The sequence below is a fragment of the Varanus komodoensis genome, unplaced genomic scaffold (assembly GCF_004798865.1).
Source record: "Varanus komodoensis strain SLA01 unplaced genomic scaffold, ASM479886v1 scaffold42, whole genome shotgun sequence".
NCBI classification, from domain to species: domain Eukaryota; kingdom Metazoa; phylum Chordata; class Lepidosauria; order Squamata; family Varanidae; genus Varanus; species Varanus komodoensis.
Genome location: NW_025335972.1, coordinates 867,572 through 887,088, shown reverse-complemented (window position 1 = coordinate 887,088; position 19,517 = coordinate 867,572). Strand labels below are relative to the sequence as shown.

At 42.4% G+C, this 19,517-nt stretch overlaps 1 protein-coding gene across 1 annotated transcript in view; it reads left to right on the top strand.

Annotated features, from left to right (window-relative positions):
- The window catches only part of WNK3 (WNK lysine deficient protein kinase 3), a 134,070-nt gene that overhangs the window by 24,941 nt on the left and 89,612 nt on the right, over window positions 1-19,517 (top strand). Inside the window, exon 2 of the mRNA XM_044443419.1 lies at window positions 14,553-14,725. Within this exon, the coding sequence (XP_044299354.1) occupies window positions 14,553-14,725 (173 nt within the window). The remainder of the gene's footprint in view (window positions 1-14,552; window positions 14,726-19,517) is intronic.

The following is a 19,517-nucleotide window of genomic DNA, read 5'->3' as shown; positions in this document are numbered from 1 at the left end:
AAACATCAATCCAGGTCCAAAGAGGGCTCAGTGGGCTTTCAAAAGTGCATGGGAAACTGATTTTACTACTATAAGTAAGCTTGAATTTTCATTACTTAATGACAGTGAGTACAAAAATGTCTGTGGGCAGATAAATTTGGAAGGGAGGTTGGAGTTAAAACCTAATGAAACAAATAACAGTTGCCAGAGTGATAGAGGAGAAATGAAGCACAGTATCATTACATATTTAATAGATTTTGCATAAAGGTGGCTCTATTGTAGAAGCAAATAACTCTATTTGCAACTTACTACCTTTTTTTAAAGCAACAAAACATATCAAGTCTTTAAAATCTTTGCTGTTAGGGATAGAAAGAAATTAACATATTCTATAGTTCCCTGTTTCAGTGCCTATTTTAAAAGCTGGCTTGATTTCTTGGTGAACTGATTAACTTTTTTTCTGGATGAAAATACATGAATAACTGATTGCTTATAATACATTAGTGAGCATCTCACTTGCAGCAGCATAATTAGTCATATGTCACCCACCAACATATACACACCTTTACACTTCTTTTAAGTGTAGGAACTGCAGTAAGGACATTACCTGCGGGATAGTTACTCTGAATGAGCCCTCTGGGAAATTCTCTGATAAAATAAAATATTGTAAAATATTTGTGTTTTCTGGTAGTAGATATATTCCAGAGTAATAGAACTGGAACTCACACAGAGGATCTTTAAACTCAAAAATCCTATGCATAAAACATCCCCAAGTGATGCATGCCTGATCTGGAAGGAGCCTTTCTATGCACCTCATTCTCATGGGTAACTCTGGAGACTGTTCTAGGTGTGTCATTCCATGAGAAACCTGCTCTAGATGCACATAATTATAAGCTTTCCTTGTGTCTGCTTTTCAGACATGCTGTTCTGTGCATTCTTTTCATCTTAATGTTTTATCAGCTAGTACAGTTCACATTGCCTAAAACATGATTGGTCTTTTGTGTACCAGGTTATGTTCAGCTGGTTACCCAGTATGACCTTCTTAGCGAGGAGCTATAGAATAGTTTATGACCATCAGCAAAGTGCATATTAACAGTGTTGTTGATTCTACTGGATATCTTGTTTATAGTAAATGAACTTATTTGATTTAAGGATTAGGACAACTTGAATTTGGAGAGCAGAACTAGGTAGAGGCTGGAGTTCAGCATTTAGCATTCTGTTCCCATTTCAGTTTGTGTGAACCAATTAGTGACATGAAGATAGATGGTGTTCCATTCCTGAACTCTGTCCAAAACTCATTAATGTCATTAAAAACTAAATGGGCCTCAAAATAGTCCCTCATTTCATAATCCTGGGCAAATAAAATTGATGTTTTTTGCTGTGTTAAATATGTCTGTGTAATGGAATTAGCAGTTAACATTTTGAGGGGCCATACATATTTCTGGGGTTAATGTTTCTGAGTTAAAAAATATTTGGTTGTTTTAAACTAATACCATCAAAAACAATTACACCATCATCTATTGCATTTCAGTCAGTCAAAAGCAAACAATGAAAGGGCAGCAACTTTGCTTTCTTAGTCGTGGCCTCTGTGCATCACACATATGTTCTAATAATAATGATAATAATAATAATATGGGTGCTGCACCTGCGCAGTGCCTAGGCCGGAAGATTAGAAAGCTAACAGTTTTTGGCGGGAAAACTCTGCTCCCCTCCCCCTACATAGTATAGATAGAGTGGAGTGTCTGCCATTTTACTCAGTCTTTGCGACCGCCGTTCACTGTGCCTCGTGCCTGTTTGTTTCTCGCTTAGATTCCGCCTTGTGCTTGTTGTTCATTCTACAGTTCTTGTAAACTTTATCTTGTTATATCTTGTTATATTCCAAGTTTTTTCTCTTACCCGTTTTAAATCTTTCTTTCTTTCTTTAAAAAAAACAAACCCAAAAATATTATAACTTTACCCTCTGCACTATCCTCTTTTCTTCCTTTTTGCGATGGCGCAGCGAGCAGCATTTCGCAAATGTATCCAGTGCGGCTCCAAGATGTCCCCAGCGGACCCGCATGATCTATGCCTCCTCTGCCTTGGCAAGGGGCATAGAACCGATAAGTGCGGCCATTGCTTGGGCTTTCACCAGGCAGGCCAGAAAAAAATAGGGAGAACCGTCTCTGCAAGTTACTCTGGGACCAGGCCTTGATGCAATCAGACCAGTTGGTCTTAAAGCCTGGCTCCTCTTCAACTGTGCCTCCTCAGCGCTCCGCCTCAGCCTCGGTCACGCCCTCGAAGTGCCCTGCCTCGGCCTCTGCTGCACCTCCACAGCATCCTTCGGATGGAGAACCATTTCAGTGGAGACCCAACAGCTGCCTTCTCCCCTGACCAAGCAACGGGAGAAGCGTAAGCATACCGGATCTGATAAATCCCCTGGTCACAAAAAGTCGAGGAAGGACAAGGAGGACAAGCAGGCTCATAAGGGCAAAAAACCCGACCACCCCAAACACCAGGGTTCGGGTTCATCGGGGTTCTCGATACCGACCGCCGCTTTGGTACCGACTCCCTTGGGACCGGCCCTGCAGTCAGCAATGCAGGTGACTCCGCAGGGATCCCCCAGGCAATTTGTTCGGTTGAGAGCACATCTCCTCGACAACCGGAGGCGCCGCTTAGGGAGTCTATCTCAGATGGAGAGATCAGAGACTCCCCTCTGAGGGAGCATTCTCCAGCCCCGATGCCTACGGCCATGCTACCTGCAGACTCTCCGTCGCCACCTAGATGTCGAAGCCGTTCCGCTGACTGTCCAGCCGATGACTGGCCAATGCCTGGATACGGTGGTTTCACAGGTTGGGGTGAATACCACTTGTTTGGCTACTACCCACGGGACCGTCTGTCACCACCAGTCCCGAGGGAGGTGCCGTCCACATCGGGGCGTGCAGAAAGGAGGCGCCCAACATCTCTGGAGTCCTCTTCTTCCAGCGAGCATTACCGCTGTCAGGAAGACTTGGATGAGTTGGAAGTGGACTCCACACATCCCGATGTGGCCATTACTTCCCAGGGCCCTGGGTCCCCGGACGAGCCCCATGTGACCTTCGCAGAGCTCATCTCTCTCCTGGTTTGGTCGCTGGAGATCGAGGCCCACCATTGCCCCAGTCCCAGCACCGATAGATTTTACGACATCGTCTGGGGCGAGCAGTCTGCAGCCATACCCTTGCCGCTCATTACCACGCTCCGCCAAGCGATGGTCCAGCCCTGGGACCAACCGGCTCAACCAAAGGCTACGTCTCGTCGATATGAAGCCATGTACTGGGTTCGGGAGGAGGACATACACTTCCTAGTACGTCACCCGAAACCGAACTCGGTGGTGGTTGAATCCTCCCAGGGCAGGGAGTCGAGGGGTCTCACAGCCCCTCGCGATAAGGAAGGGAGAAAGATCGACATGCTTGTGCGCCAGGTCTATGTGGCCTCTGGACTCGGCCTCCACATATCAAATTATGAAGCGACGCTGGCGCGTTACCAGTACTTCATAATGCAGAAGCTGGAGAACGCCACTTCTTCCCTTCCGGATCACCAAGCAGACCTGGCCACAGTGTTTATAAAGGAGGCAATGCAAGTGGCCATTCAACAACTCTCCACTGCAAGGCATCATGTGGACACTAATTCTAGGGCCCTGGTCAGTGCCATTTCTTTTTGGCGGCATGCGTGGCTAAGAAATTGTAATTTCCCTGAGGAAATGAAGAGAAGGATAGAAGAGATGCCGTTTGATGGTACCGGACTGTTTCATGCAAAGACCTACCATACGCTTAAGTCGATCCACGAATCACACATGTCAGCGAGCCGCATGGAGCTTCCACAACAGAAACGTAAGTGGTCGTGGTCCCAGCCCTCCAGCCATCCACAGTACCAACCTCGCCAGCAGTACCAGCAGAGGCAACAACGTAGAAGGCAACAGCCTCAACAACGTTTCTCGCAGAGCCGTTGGCATTTCGATACTGAGAAACATCAGCATTGACGGTCCGGGCGGACCGTTCCGTCTCTTCACTCCCCACCTTCCCCTCTCCCTTTTGGGGGCTGGCTCCAAAGCTGACTCCCCATTTGGGAGTCCATTCCATCTGATAGGTGGGTGTTGTCCATCATTCAGCTCGGATATAAGATAGAATTCGACATTGTTCCTCCGTTGAGCCCGCTCCGATTTACACCCTGCTCTTCGGTACTATGCGACGAAGTCTATCAGCTACTTCGTAAAGGAGCGATTCGACAACTCTCTCGCTCTGAAGGGTTGCACAGATTCTATTCCAGGTATTTTACGGTCCCTAAATGGAACGGTGGTCTTCGTCCTATCCTGGACTTGCGAGATGTTAACAGGTACATCAAACCTAAGACGTTTCGGATGACCACCTTACAAAATATCCTTCTGCTGCTGAGGAGAGAGAACTGGTTCGCCTCACTGGACTTGAAGGATGCATATTTCCATATCTCAATTCATCCTTCTGACAGATGCTTTCTACGTTTCACTGTCGGATCCGATATATTCGAATTCAATGTCCTGCCATTTGGCCTCGCTACCGCTCCGAGAGTCTTCACAAAGTGTATGGCTCCAGTGTGTGCATACCTGTGGCTTCAGGGTATACAAATATACCCGTACTTGGATGATTGGCTAATTGTGTCCCAGACTAGAGATAGTCTTCTGTCGGCTGTACACGAAACGTGTGCTTTGCTTGAAGATCTTGGACTTTGCATTAACCACAAGAAATTGTCCCTTATTCCTATGCAGGTCATCGATTTCATCGGAGCATGTATCAACTCTACTCTAGAGAGGGCATTTCTTCCTCCAAACCATCGAGACACTCTTTGTATGCATATCCATCGGATTCGACACGACAGGACAGTCAGTACAGGCTGTCACCATCCAGAGACTTTTGGGACATATGGCTGCTGCAGTTGCCATCATCCCATATGCCAGACTCCGACTTTGGCCCCTACGGTTGTTTTTCAACAAGTCATTTCACCCACAGCGGGACCCACCCAGCAAGTTAATCCGGATTCCGCTGTCAGTCCTGCGTACCATGACATGGTGGACTGTTCCAGACAATCTGTCTATCGGTGTCCCGTTCCAACCGCCTCAACCAACAGTAACCTTGTACACCGATGCATCTCTCATCGGGTGGGGTGCGGCATGTGCAGGCCTTCGGATCCAAGGGGCTTGGAACCGACAAGAAGCGAAGAAGCATATCAACTTCCTTGAACTCTTGGTGATTTTCAGCGCTCTCAAATCTTTCAACACTGTCCTCCAACGTCAAGTTGTCCAAATTGCATCAGACAACATTGCCGCTGTTTTTTACATCAACAAGCAGGGTGGGACAAAGTCACCTGCTCTGGCTTGGCTATCGATGGAAATTTGGGATTGGTGTATCCCAAGGGACATTATGCTACTGGCGGTTCACCTTGTGGGGACCAACAATGTAGAAGCAGATACGCTGAAGAGACAAATGTCAATGACCCACAAGTGGGAGTTGGACCAACAGCTTTGTGAGCAGCTTTTCCATCTATGGGGATACCTGGACATGGACTTGTTAGCTATCCGAGAGAACAGGGTATGCAAACTATTTTGTTCGAGAGCGGGTATCGGACTGGGATCGACAGGAGATGTCCTTATGATCCCTTGGAACAACATGACTTTCTATGCTTTCTCTCCAATTCCGCTTTTGATGAGGGTTGTATTGAAGATAGTTCAAGACAACGCTACGGGGATATTAATAACTCCATGGTGGCCGAGGCAACCCTGGTTCACCGCTTTCCTTCAGCTGCCCAGAGGTGTATTTCTTCGGCTCCCAACAATTCCTCATCTGTTAACACAACACAACAGAGCGATTCGACACCTGGACTTGACTTCGTTGAAACTGACAGCCTGGCACATTCAATAAGTCTCACTACTGAATCAGTTCCGACGACATCTCGAGCACTGGAACACCCAGACTGTGCAACCGAGCCCTTCCTCTGACCCGCTGGGAGTCGCTCCGGAACCGGCAGCCTTGGATCCAGATATCCAAGCAGTTCTTGAATCTGCTCTAAGGCCGTCAACATGTCTATCTTATGTGGTGAAATGGAGAAGATTCTCATCTTTTGCCAAGTGCCATTCATTTTCTCCAGGATTGGCCTCTATTGAGAACATTTTACAATTTCTCTTCGAGTTGTACCATTCGGGACTTAAACCGCCATCTATAAAGATTTACGCTGCTGCCATTTCACATTACCGTGGCAATGGACAGGGCTCATCTGTTTTTTCCCAACCTATGGTTTGGCGTTTTATTAAGGGACTGCAGAACCTTCGTCCGTCCGTTCATCCTGTCATGCCAACATGGAGTCTTTCCGTGGTACTCCAAGCACTTACGAGACCCCCATTTGAACCCTTGGTGACTGTTGATTTACACTTATTATCTTGGAAGGCTGCCTTTCTTGTAGCTATCACATCAGCATGAAGAGCTAGTGAACTTTGTGCTCTTCAGATAGATCCACCGTATTTGAATTTTCACAAAGAAAAGGTCGTTCTTCGAATGGATTCAACGTTCTTACCCAAGGTGGCCACACCGTTTCATATGAATCAGGATATTGTCTTACCTGCGTTCTTTCCATCACCATCGAATCTGATTGAATGATCTCTTCACACTCTCGATGTTTGACGCTGCTTGGCCTTTTACAGATCTCGCACGGAATCCTTCAGGACTTCTAATAGACTCTTTGTTAATTATTCTGATCATGATAAAGGCTCTCCAGTCACATCTCAAAGACTGTCTAAATGGATCATCCAGACTATCATTTTGGCATATCAGTTAGCAAAGATGGACTTACCTGCGTTCCCAAGGGGTCATTCTATGCAAGCAGTAGCGGCTTCATTGGTCTTTGCAACGGGAGTTCCGATCCAAGATATTTGCAGAGCTGCAACTTGGGCTGCTCCATGCACTTTCGCCCAGCATTATCGGCTTGATGTACATGCCAGACAAGATTGCTCCTTTGGTAGAGCAGTTCTCTTGGCTATTCTTCGTTGATGACACCTCCCTCCTCCGAGTCTGTTAAGCTTGCTAATCACCCATATGTGTGATGCACAGAGGCCACGACGAAGAAAAGCAGGTTGCTTACCTGTAACTGATGTTCTTCGAGTGGTCATCTGTGCATTCACACAACCCACCCGCCGGCCCCGCTTGGTGTCGGTGAGTGGAAATGTTCTTCATCGGTACTATGCTTAAATGTTAGGGTACCAGTGATGATTACTGTGATATCATCTTTAGCCTCAAGGGGAAGAACGTTCGGTCTTCAAGACTGAGTAAAATGGTGGACACTCCACTCTATTTATACTATGTAGGGGGAGGGGAGTGGAGTTTTCCCGCCAAAAACTGTTAGCTTTCTCATCTTCCAGCCTAGACACTGCGCAGGTGCAGCACCCATATTTGTGAATGCACAGATGGCCACTCGAAGAACATCAGTAACAGGTGAGCAACCTGCTTAAATCATGGATCATTAATTTTGTAAATTGTTCCTTGACGATTACATGAATGAAGGCATATAAAAAAGGAGTTGTTCAAAGGTCCTTGATTTTTCTTTTCTGTTCAGCATGTTGAATGAAGTGGCTGACCAAGAACCTCATCGACAGTGAAGAGGCCAACAGGGTCTGTTTCTCCTTGGGATATCAAGGACAGAGGGCGGACTGTATCACTTGGCACTTGGTCTTTTGATTTTTGCTTCTTCCCTTCCCCTGTAATTTCTGGCTTTGCTGCATATCTGTGCTGCCAAATGTGTGTTAACTGAGCAGCATTGCAAAGGTATTAAAGGGGATTCTTAATGTATATTCACTCAGCTGTTACTATGTAGAGTAGAGCTAATACACTCTAGTGCTCTATTTAGAAGAAAGATTCGGCCTGTTTAAAAAAAAGTGTCTTGTGGTGACTATAGACTTTTGCAAAAATGTTTGGTTTGGATTTAAGGCAATTTAGATGTCTCAATAATAAGGCGAAGGAAATTACTTTACCCACACATTACTTTTATTTCAGCATTTATAACTGTTTTATTTTGATTCAGTATTTAGAGTAAACCATAGAGGCAGAACCAGGTCAAGACATAGCCCAAGGCACATCTTATTTACCCTCCTTTTGAACACAGTATCTACTGTTGAATTAGTGTTTGAGTTGGGTAATCACAGTATTTGTCCTTGAAGAAGTTTGTAGATCACCGGTAAATATGAGCAAAACTCTTACAAAGTGTTCTCAACTTTGTATTAAAGTAGTTTTTAAAATTCTCAGTCTTGTGATCTTACCAAGAAGTTATATCCCATGACTTATTTAGGCTGTTATTTCAAATCATTCATTTTCCCCTTTAGATACAAAATTATTGCATGTCCCTGAAATTGGTACACCTTGGAAGATTTGCCATTTGTTCATTATGGCCTCAGTGCACTCGCAGATTTTCAGTCCTGTGATTGTGCAGAGCTAGTTTTAGAACATCTAGGCAGAGCCTTTTGCGCCTACGTACCTTCAACCAGAGATTATTTGCACCTGGCCTGAGTGGGGGCTTGGACATTTTCCTGCTTTCTTTATCTCTTCTGACTGCCATGATAGCAGCAGCTATTGGATGTCCAAAGGAATAGCTTTGCCATATAACCCTGCCCGATCCTTTAGTTCTACAGAAAAGACACTTTCCATGACTGATAAGTATTTGAAATTTGCATGGGAGTAACACGGGCATGTAGTGCCTTTGTCTCTAGTTTACCAAACTGACGTTTTTGTACTGATTTTATTCTTACTTTATATGCTGTACTTGTCTGGATTTTTAATTATTGTTAGATGTAGTTGTTAAAGCTACTTTATATATATGGAAAGGTGGGATATAATATGACTATTATGGCTGATAATCATGATAATATGAAAGATAATAGAGAACCATCCTCTGTTTCCATCTCTTACTGCTGCAATGTTAGCTTTGGCCTTTTCCCCTTTTGTTCCCTTTCCTTATTTTAGGGAGTTTTGCATGTGTTGCCAGAGATGTATGTACACAATGGATTAATGCTCTAATAAATGGAGAATAGTTACATCTAAAATAGGGATACCAGTATAGGGTTAGGTTCAATGCTGCTCATCTTTTAGTGGAACAGGTTACTTAGATTGCAGTTTCTAGTAATTGACCCTGATTGGAACAGGAAGCTGTGAGGTTTTCACTTTATCCCTGATAATTTTAGAACACTTACATACCCTAGTAGCATGCATGGCGAAATGTTTACCTAGAGCAGGGGTCAGCAACCCATGGCTCTGGCCGCATGTGGCTCTTTCATCCCTCTGCTGCAGCTCCCTATCAATCAAAATATGCATCACAACCGCCAATGTGTTGAAGGAGCCTGATTAGCTTAACTAACGTTATTTGGTTTTAGCTTAACTAACTCTATATGCTTTTGTAAACAGCTGCTTGCATGAAAGCTTGGTAAACGCCATTTGCTTTCTGTATAACTGCTTGCTTTGGAGAGGAAAAGGGAGAAGGCAAAAGAATGTTGATAAGCGGCAGTGAATGACAGAAGACCCCCCACGCAAGGACTGGTACGCAGTGATCACGCTTCACCTGGATGCAGATAAGGGGCCTTCACAAGGCCAGGCATGCAGTGGACATGCAGACCCCATGCAGGCCCCGCAAGGGGATTGGTTAAAGGGTCAGGCAGACCCTGAGAGGGGATTGGATAAGGGAACAATGGGGGCGAGATTAAGTGGAAAAACAGAGGAAAAGCAGGAATGTGTGTGTGTTGCTGCCTGCCTGCATGTAGGAACGGACACCCAGTTACTTTGCTGAATAAAGAAAACTGTTTGCATCTCAGCTTTACTGAACCTCATTGGCACTTGGTTTAGTGAGCCTGTAAGTCACCTGGCTAGCAGGGACACCAACAGTGTGACACCCGCTTGCACATGATTTATTGAGCTTTTCGACCCCCGGTAGGCCAAACCATAGATAAATCCAAGAAAAGAAAAGTTTCAGAAGAAAACAGAATGTTTAATGGTTCGTGGGCAGATTCATTTGCTTTCACTGCTGATGAGACTTCTTTACCAGTGTGCTTAATATGTGGTGAGAAATTGGCAAACAACAAAAAGTCAAATGTTGCAAGACATTTCCAGAATGTCTTTGCTTTGCTTTGCTGAAAGAGGCTTTGCTGAAAAATATCCGGATGGAGATGAGAGAAAAAAAGCCATTTTGGAACTGATACAGAAGGTTGATCTGAGCAAAAATTACAATTTAAGTTCGGCTTTTTATTTCATAAATACGAGAAGGACTCAAATAGACATTGAGTATTTTATTTGAAAGTAACCTTCAACCCAGCATCTTTTTTTTGGAGTTCAAAATGTTTTTGTTGTATGCAGAAATAAAAATTTGTTTTCTCTGTAGCAGTTCATTGATTTCATAAATGCAACACACTATAGTTTTTTTTATACATAGCATAAAAGTTAAAAACGATATATGCAGTGTTATCTTTATTTTAGATGTCAAAAGGGTTTTGTGGCTCCTGGTGTTTTCTTTTCTGTGGGAAATGGGTCCAAATGGCTCTTGGAATATTTAAGGTTGCTGACCCCTTTCATTGTATCTTTGACTTCCCAGATGCAGTTAGATTGCACCTGCAAAACTGGGTTGCAGAGAGGGGTTGATGAAAGCTTTATACTCTCCAAGGCAAGAGTCTGCCCTTCCGTAGAGAGGCTTATCTCATATCTGGGTTAAGTTCATAGTGAAAACAGAAAGTGTATGTTTCTGTTCTTTCCCTGATGTTGGAAATGAATCTATTAAGCCCAGTATTTTGCCATCGGTTGGCAGAGGTGTGAAGCACTGATATGTGGTGAATCATTGATAGCAGTTTTCACAATGTACCTTTCTAGACTTATAAAATTAACACAGTGAAGTTTAAGCTCTTATACCCTGTGTTATTTAAATCTGAAAAAGAAGGAAGATTTTGGAACATGCTTCTGTTGCCCATCTTAATATTAACACTGTAGGTCTCCTTCATAACTTTTAGATGTTCATTTTTGACCTTCTGCCCTTTCTTATCTGAGTCCTGCACTTGGGTGGCACTCTAGCACCGCAGCATTTAGCTTTGCCTGAGAATTCAGGACTTTAATATTTCATATACTTCTTATAAGAGACTTTATAAAGCTTTTAGTGGGAGCAATATATTTTATTTCACTGTCTGTTTAAAATAATGTGTAGTTCTGTAGAAATACAAATGTTTCTTGCTAGTTAGATGCAGAAGTAATTGGGCCAAAAGGTACTCATGTCATTTTGTTTGCAATAATGCAAGGAATGATATAAGAATTAAAGCAACAACCCTGTTTTCCTTGCATTCATGTTTGTGATCTGATTCTATACTGGAGTGAGGAAGCTGATAGATATTGATTCTCATTTTCTCCTACTGTTCCTTTAGCCTTAAATCAAAGTAAAAAGAAGCAGTATTACACTACTCAGCATGCTGCCTGGTGAATCACGAATAAATTCTGATGACATGGACATGGAGATCAGTAATTCTTCCCTTTCTAAAAATGTGTGACCCAGCTCTTGGTGGCTTATGAAGGTGGGGAATCCTAGAGCCAGTCTCCTTGAGAGGATTGGTCACATGCCCAGAGGAGACTTTCTTTTTCTTCTTTTGCCAAACAATTCTTGACAGACAAAAAGTGAGCCTTATCTTCTGGGAAATTTGTGTATGTGCTGAGTGATGGGGTTAGGGATTTAGGGGGTTGTGACAGAGTTTTCTTCCCAAGCAGTCTGCTTGAGGGATTAGTTTCGATATTGCATTGGGCAATATTTATACAACTTGTCATAAAATCTTGCTGATCTGACTCTGATCTCTTTGACTTCTCTAGCATCCTGCTGTAGCTACTTGCTTCTACCAAATAGAACTGCTCTCTTAGCACCAATCCCACTGGATCTTGCGTCTGACAAAATGTTTTTGCTGGACTAGCAGGTGCTGAACTGGAAATCAGGACATTTTCAGTTGATTGCTTGACTTCATTGACAAAATTCCTCTTTTCTGTGCTCACCATGGAGGGTGTGTTTGTTTGTTTGCATTGCCTCTAAGAGCTATCCAGTTTTTCATCCAACTTTTTTCTGGGGGGGAGAGAGGGGACCCAGTTCAAACTTAGATTTCAGATTCTTTCCCACTAACATAACATGATTTCATCCCATAGGTGTTTTCTTCTATTGATTCCCTTTATCTTCCTCACATTTCTGATTGCCTGATTTCTATTTATGTCCAGACATGACAGTATGATGTGTGGGTAGGGGTGAGGGGAAATATACTTTACCCTACATGTATTTTGGGTTTCTACCTCTTACTAGCACTGGCTCCAACTGTTGCTTAGATGAATTACCCTGATTACCATGTTGCTTTATTCCCTCTTCCCGCTTGTCAGCAACCTGTCTATGTACAAGGAACTCTGGAACTGGTAATTATTGAGAGAGAGTTGCTTGGTCTCTCTCTTGGTCTTAGTTTAATAGCAGCAATGCATTTGTCTGTTCTGGGAAAGTGCATAGGTGAGAAACTTAGCAGTTAGATCTTTGCTGCTTCTGTTCTTGCACTGCTTGTGCTTTGACTGCAGATCTGTCAAGATCTATGCAAAGTGTACACAGATAAAGGGATTCAAAGAAGAACTATGTATAACACACCATTGTAATCCAATTTAGAGATAATCAGAAATCACTGTGGTTAGTCTGTGTCAGACCAGAAGAGACTGCAGCTGTTGGAAGGCATTCTGTTCCAGATGCTGCTTGAACCATTGCTGACAGAAAGGGATAAATAAGTACCCTCAAGATGCAAAGCTGATCCTTCAAGGAGATTGCAACCCCATTTGAAAAAGGCTGAAAACCTATACAGAGACCCACCCACAGCATCTCTTTCTCTTTGGGTTAAGGTTTAGTTTATTGAATATAAGAACACAAGCGTTCTGCTGGATCCCACCAGAGGTCTATCTAGTCTTGCCTTCCGTTCATACAGTGGCCAACAAGCTCTCCACAGAAACCCATAAGCAGAGTATGAAAGCAACAGCATTTTCCTGCTTGTGTTCCCTGGCAACTAGTATATGCAGGCTTACTGTCTCTAATACTGGAGTTAGCATATAGCTGTCAGGTCTAGTAGCCAGGCTAGTCTTCTTCAGGAGTTTGTCCAAGCCCCTTTTATACCAGTCCAAACTGGTGGCTATCGCTGCAGAGCACGGAAGTGGATTTCATAGTTTAACTATGTGCTGTGTGAAAAAGTCCATCTTTTCTTTTTTGTCCTGAGTCTTCGATCAATCAGCTTCATAGGGTGATCCAGGCATTTAATATGGGAGAGGGAGAGCAATGTCTTTCTACTTCAGCAAAGTAGAACTACTTTTAATAAAATAAATACTTCCTTCACAGCATGCATACATTCGTTCACCTGTCTCCCCTTATTCAGTGTTTTTCTAAACCAAACAGTCCCAGTTGTTGTTACCTTTTCTCATAGGAGAGTTGCTGCAGCCCCATGTTTGTTTGTTTGTTTAAAGTTTTCATAGACATTTCTGTAGCAAATGTTCTCAGAATGGTTCATAGCAAAGCAGAACTTGTTTTTCTCTGTACCTTTTCAAATTCCACAGTATCCTTTTTTTAGATGTGGAACCAGATTTGTACACAGTATTTAAGTGCCGTCACAACTTTGTATAAAGTTAGTATGATACTGGCAGTTTTATTCTCTTATTCTTTGCTAATTATGACTAATATGGTGTTTGCCTTTGTATAATAACTGCACACTGGGTTGACATTTTAATCAACCCCCAAGATTTCTTCCTTGGTTAGTCATCACTAGCTCAGATCTCATCAGCTTGTACTTGAAGTTGGAACTTTTTGCCTCAAGATTTATTACTTTATGCTTGCTTACATTGAACCACAAGTGCTAGACAGCTTTAGCTATTGGGCAGTAGCAAAATTAAATAAATATATTTTGATGCCTGTTCTCCCAGTGTAGAGAGATCTTTTTAGAATTGCTCATAATCCCTTTTTCTTTAATTATTCTAAATAATTAGCTTTCGACAGCAAACATGGCTATTTCACCACTCACTCCTAATTCCAGATCATTTTGAATAAGTTGAAAAGCGTTGATTCCAATGAAGGTCCCTGTTTATATCACCCCATTGGGAGAAATTACTGCTTAGTCCTTCTCTGTTTTCTGAGCTTTAATTTTTTGTTAATTTCCAGTAAACTAGTGAATCAACTGGGCCTTGGTCAGTTGCATATCACATGCATGTTCATCCAAAACAACCTCTTCAAAAACAAATGAACGAACAAAAAGAACAAGACATTTGGGCAAACTTTCCTTGCTCTTTTATTTTCCAGACACAGCTCTCTGATAGAAATACATTTCTTCAGGGTTAGTCTGTAGCGGATTCTTCATTCTTTTCCTGAATATTCCAGTGTCAATTGCTTTTATCACTGGTATTAGTTTTCCTTTTACTGTGTGTTTAAAACAAAGCACTATGGCCCATATGTCTTCTAAGCACTGCCATGATAAATGTGTTAAAGAACGCTATAGATGATATAGTGATTCCATGTGCATATTTTCTTCATTTTAGGACAGGAAGCTGACCAAAGTAGAGCAGCAGAGGTTTAAAGAGGAGGCTGAGATGCTCAAGGGCCTGCAGCATCCTAACATTGTCCGATTTTATGATTCCTGGGAATCAACAGTTAAAGGAAAGAAGTGCATTGTATTGGTAACTGAGCTGATGACATCTGGAACACTGAAGACGTATGTATCTTTTGACCATGTAGGGTTTGATTGTACTTGCACCTTTCTTTCACACGTTTCGTGTACTGTTTTTCAATGTGCATTCATATTTGCTAGCATTGGTCATGTTGTGTTTCAGCTACTCTCTGTGCTATGGTTGTATTGTTGGTTAGCCACCTCCTGATATTCAGGTACATACATTAGACTTGATGCCACAATCATATTGCAGCACGTGAGGGATATATGCTGATATCTTAACATGTGTCTTATGGTGGCTTCAATGTCTTACAGCATTGAATTTGGAAATGAGGCACTGAGCTGCATGCCTACAAAGCTGTAAGACCTATTGGGTGGTTTTGGATATATCACAATTTTAAGCCTGCCTTATATGACAATAAATGATAAAAGTTAAATTTAAATGAGGCATGTTAATTCTTGTAGAAATTATAAGCTACATAGTTAGCATTGGTTTGTGGAATCTGTGGGGACAAAAAAGCATGCTTTATTGTGAAGTCCCTTGAACCAGTGTTTCATGGAACAACTGAAAATCAGCTAAATTACAAAAATGCTGTGATTAAATGCTTCGAGGATTACTGATTTCATGATGACAGATCCCATTCATTATATAGATGGATTACAGTCTGGAAGGGAAGAAAATGTGTTTGTTCTGGAGCTGTGAATGTACCATTAACTAAGTAGGGTTTCTATTTTGCTCTTCCCAACCTGATATCCTCCAGGTGTGTTGGGCTACAGCCTGCATCATCCCAGGATGTAGACTAGGGATTGTGAGAGTTGTAGTCCTATACAACTGCAGTTCACCCACTTGGGAAAGTCTTTTTCATGTGAAGGCATATTATAGAATACATAGTCTAACTAGAAAAATGGATTGTATGTTGGAGATTAGATACCTGCTGCATAATTTTTCTCTGGTCCCTGTTGATAAAAAGTTGGGTGCATTGTTTCCATAACATAGAAATCAGTAGTTAATAGGGAATGGACTAGACAGTTATTTTTGACATGCTTTTCCAAGATCAGGTTTGCAGTGACTCTTCTGATGAGGACTGTGAAGACTGGGAGGTGGGGAGTGGAATCAAGAGGACAGAGGAGGGTAAGGAAGTCTCAAAGCTGCTGCCTTCAGATTCTCAGGCAGACCGTGGAAACAGACAGTGTTTGGAAGATAAGGGAGGGGACAGAGGAGAAGAGGAAGACAAGCCCATATGGGGTTAGACTGGGTAGTCTGTCTAACTCCATGGTGTGTTGTCAGGTTAGACAGACTATCCAGTTAGAGGGCTCGTGTAGGTCTTAGAAGTTAGCTCTTCTCCAGAGGGGACTACCCAGAGGCATTGAGTCCAGCATTGCTGGACAGGAGAGACTTTGAAAGTAGTTTCTAGTTTGGGTTCAACTAATCACTTTGTTTCTGTACAGCAACTAATATTTCAGTTGCTGTAGTTTATTAGCTTTGAATAGGTAATAAAGAGCTATTTTACAAAGCGACTGTCTTTTGTTTTAGAAGGTTGAAACAAATAAAGGGATACCTAGCTCTCAACAACAATAACCTAGGCAGGAAAGGAAATTAAACAGGTCAAATAACTGCATTTTTAACATTTGATTCACATAAATATGCTATTACTTGAATTTATACAATGTTTGTTAGAGGGACCTTGTGAAACTGACTATGGGAAGATCACTATTAGCAAGTTTTGCTATCTTGTGAAAATGTCTACTGGGCTTGGGTAAGTTTTATATGAAAAGGATAAATTGATGGCCTGTTGAGTTCTAAGAAAGCTCGAATGGATTGGGATGTAATGTGGAATGGATTATTAAACAGACCAGCATAACTATTAGTTTAGCGACATAAAAAGGATACTATTTTCATTTGTATTACTAGGATTTAGACTCTCCTAGAAATGTATACACATTTGTAACTCCATAGCTTGTTCTTATGTATTGGTTCTCTGCATTGTTACAGATTTTTTTTTTTTTGCATTAAAATGTTTATTTTCCTTTTTTCAATCATAGCATACAAGATTTAAAAAAAACTAATAGAAAAAGAAGTAAAAGTCAAACAAAAAATGGAGCTATTTAATTTTACATTAAAGGCAAAAAATGCAACTGATGTTTAGACAGTGAACAAAATAACAGCTTTCATATAGGAATCCCTGCTACCAAACACTTGGGAGAACATAGACATTTTTAATTGGTACTGAAAATATAATGAAGTGGGCCTCTGTCAAATAAAGCTGGAGAAGGAGTTCCAAAGTCTAGATGCCATAGTAGAGTAGCCATCTACCTAACTTCTAACGGACTGGTGGTACCTGCAACCAGGCATCTGTAGATTATTTTCATGTACAGGCAAGTTGTGTGGGAGAAGGGAAAGATCTTTGAATAATTTAAAGGTTAAAACTAGTACTTAGATTCTGCTTGGAAACAACCAAAGTATTGGACTAATATGATAAAAATCAGTGAGACCCAGTTAATAATTTGTGAGCCATATTTTGAAACAGCTGATTTTTTTTTGTCTTCAGATGTAATCGAATTGCACGTGATTTGTTATAGATTAACTTGTAATTTGGGGTTCCTTTTCTTTTGATACACTAACCCCATGGCTTTCAATCCTTCTTCCCCTGATTAACCCTTCTAACATGTCTTGCTATTCTGAAGAATCCCAAACTCCTCTCCTTGACCCCACTCAAAGGAAAAATAATTCTAACAAGGAGTCATTTATTTAATGCTCCCACATTTGTGTCTCCCACATCTAAATAGCTCAAGGGGATATATGGAATTCAGGATAAGGCTGCTGAATTTCTTTGCACTCACTCTGCTCCAAACTCTATTGTTAGGATTAGGGTTAGGATTACCTTGAGGCAGCTCAAGGTAAATAAAGCAGACTCTATATTTCTCCTGTAGGCTGTATTCCTTGGCAACCCTGAAAATCAAGGTATCTGATTACCTGACAGTTGTGTTGGGATCTCAGGTCTTTGTCTGAGGGAAAGTTGGCTGCCTCTTTGACCACCTTCACAAAGATGGAAAAATTTTGCTCAGGTGTTTCAGGGTGAGGCTGTGTAGTTAGCAAGACAACAGATCAACATCGCTCAGCATCTACTGAACTTCAGTGTTAGGGATCTCATTGGTGTCTGTTGGAACTATCACAGGAGGTTTAGTCTCAAACTGAGTACCTTTTGATGGCTAATTTTCAATTCCAAGACTGACAGTACTATGGATTTAGTTCAGAAGACATAGAACACAGCACTGAAGATTCACCAACTGGTATCCTCCTCCTGTGATACAGTTTCACTACCAGCAGTCAGGTTTGTGGCAGGCATCTTAACAACATGGTCTAGTACTGAGAAACCAGTACTGTTTGTCCAAATTGTAGGTGTTTTCATTGGAAGGGCCATGGGAACAAGAAGCATCATCTTTGACTCCCTGCCTCCATCTTTCTTTGTCCTTTTCTCTGCCTCCTGTCTTTGGAACTCATCTGTCATCTTTTCTGCCAGCCTAGACCAACATCACATTGGATTCTGGGATCCTCATTACTGTCCAGAGAGGCAACAGAATTGAGTTGGGCACCTTCCCTTCACTTGGGACCTTTTGAACAACAGCTCCATTCCAGGACATTCAAGCCAAAAGGCAACAGGTGCCATTGCACCTGCCCTATTTTGTCATGTCGTGTCTGTTACCACTCCTGGCACTTCATCGTACTGAAGAGTGATGGAAGGCTTTGTTCAGTCTTAAATCTCTGAGACATCAATACCTACATTGTGCCCAGGAATTTGTTTCCCACTTGTCAGTCCTTCCACTGTTGCTTAAGACTGACCTGAGAGATGCCTGCTTTTACATCAGTGCTTCCTTTGCTTTGTGATTTACATGAATAAATTGTGCTTCCTCTAGAGAGTGGGCCCAGTTCTCTCAGGTTATAGTCTCCCCAGATAGATTCTTCAGATTCAGAGGAGGAGGCTCTGAAGTGCAGAATGAAGGGTGAAGGCCAGGTTCCAAAGTGAAGATATTCAGAGTACAAGAACTACCCTGCTTTGGAAAAATTGGAAGACATTTCAGAACATGGTGGGTAGGGAATAAGGTGGAATTCCTTATTCCTCTGTTGTAAAGAGACAACAGGTGAAATGAGCTGACCAATTAAGAATTGTCCAGCAAGAGACACCCCAAGGACAAAATTAGAATTTTTCTGAAAGGGAGCAAAGGAGGGAGAGTTTCAGTGATTCAACTGAATTCAACTCTTCACATGGGCAGACACTATTCCCTCATCCCAGAAAGAGTGAATCTGTGCTCAAAGAAAGTATGCTGGGAAGAAAAAAAATGGAGGCGAGACCTGCTCATAACAGTTCCCTTCAGCTGTTGCCCTGAATGATCTACATCAACATGGAGAAGTCCCATCTGCAGCTGGTGCAAAATCTCCAGCTCATCGGAACTATCCTCAACTGCTGGCCCAACTGGATATTCCCTCTTAAAGATCCAGCCCACTGCTTAGCACTCTTGACAGCTGAGTTATTCATTCAGAGGGCTGCTACAGTGTTCTCAGATGCATCCTGAGTCTGATAGCTGTGCCAGTGTCCATTGTGCAGTATTCTTGCATATATGAACTGTGCACATCTGGCTTCTCTGCTAGTTTAATACTGAGCAAGACAGTTCCCATACCCGACTTCAACTCACTTTGTGGGCAAGGACTTTGTTACAGTGGTGGACAGTAGAAGAGCACCTTATGTAATGTGTGCCCTTCTTTCAGCCTTTTCCATTCCACATAGTGGGAACTCATTGCAAAGGGGGTTCCTGTTACAGGATTGTAGGCCATGCAAGA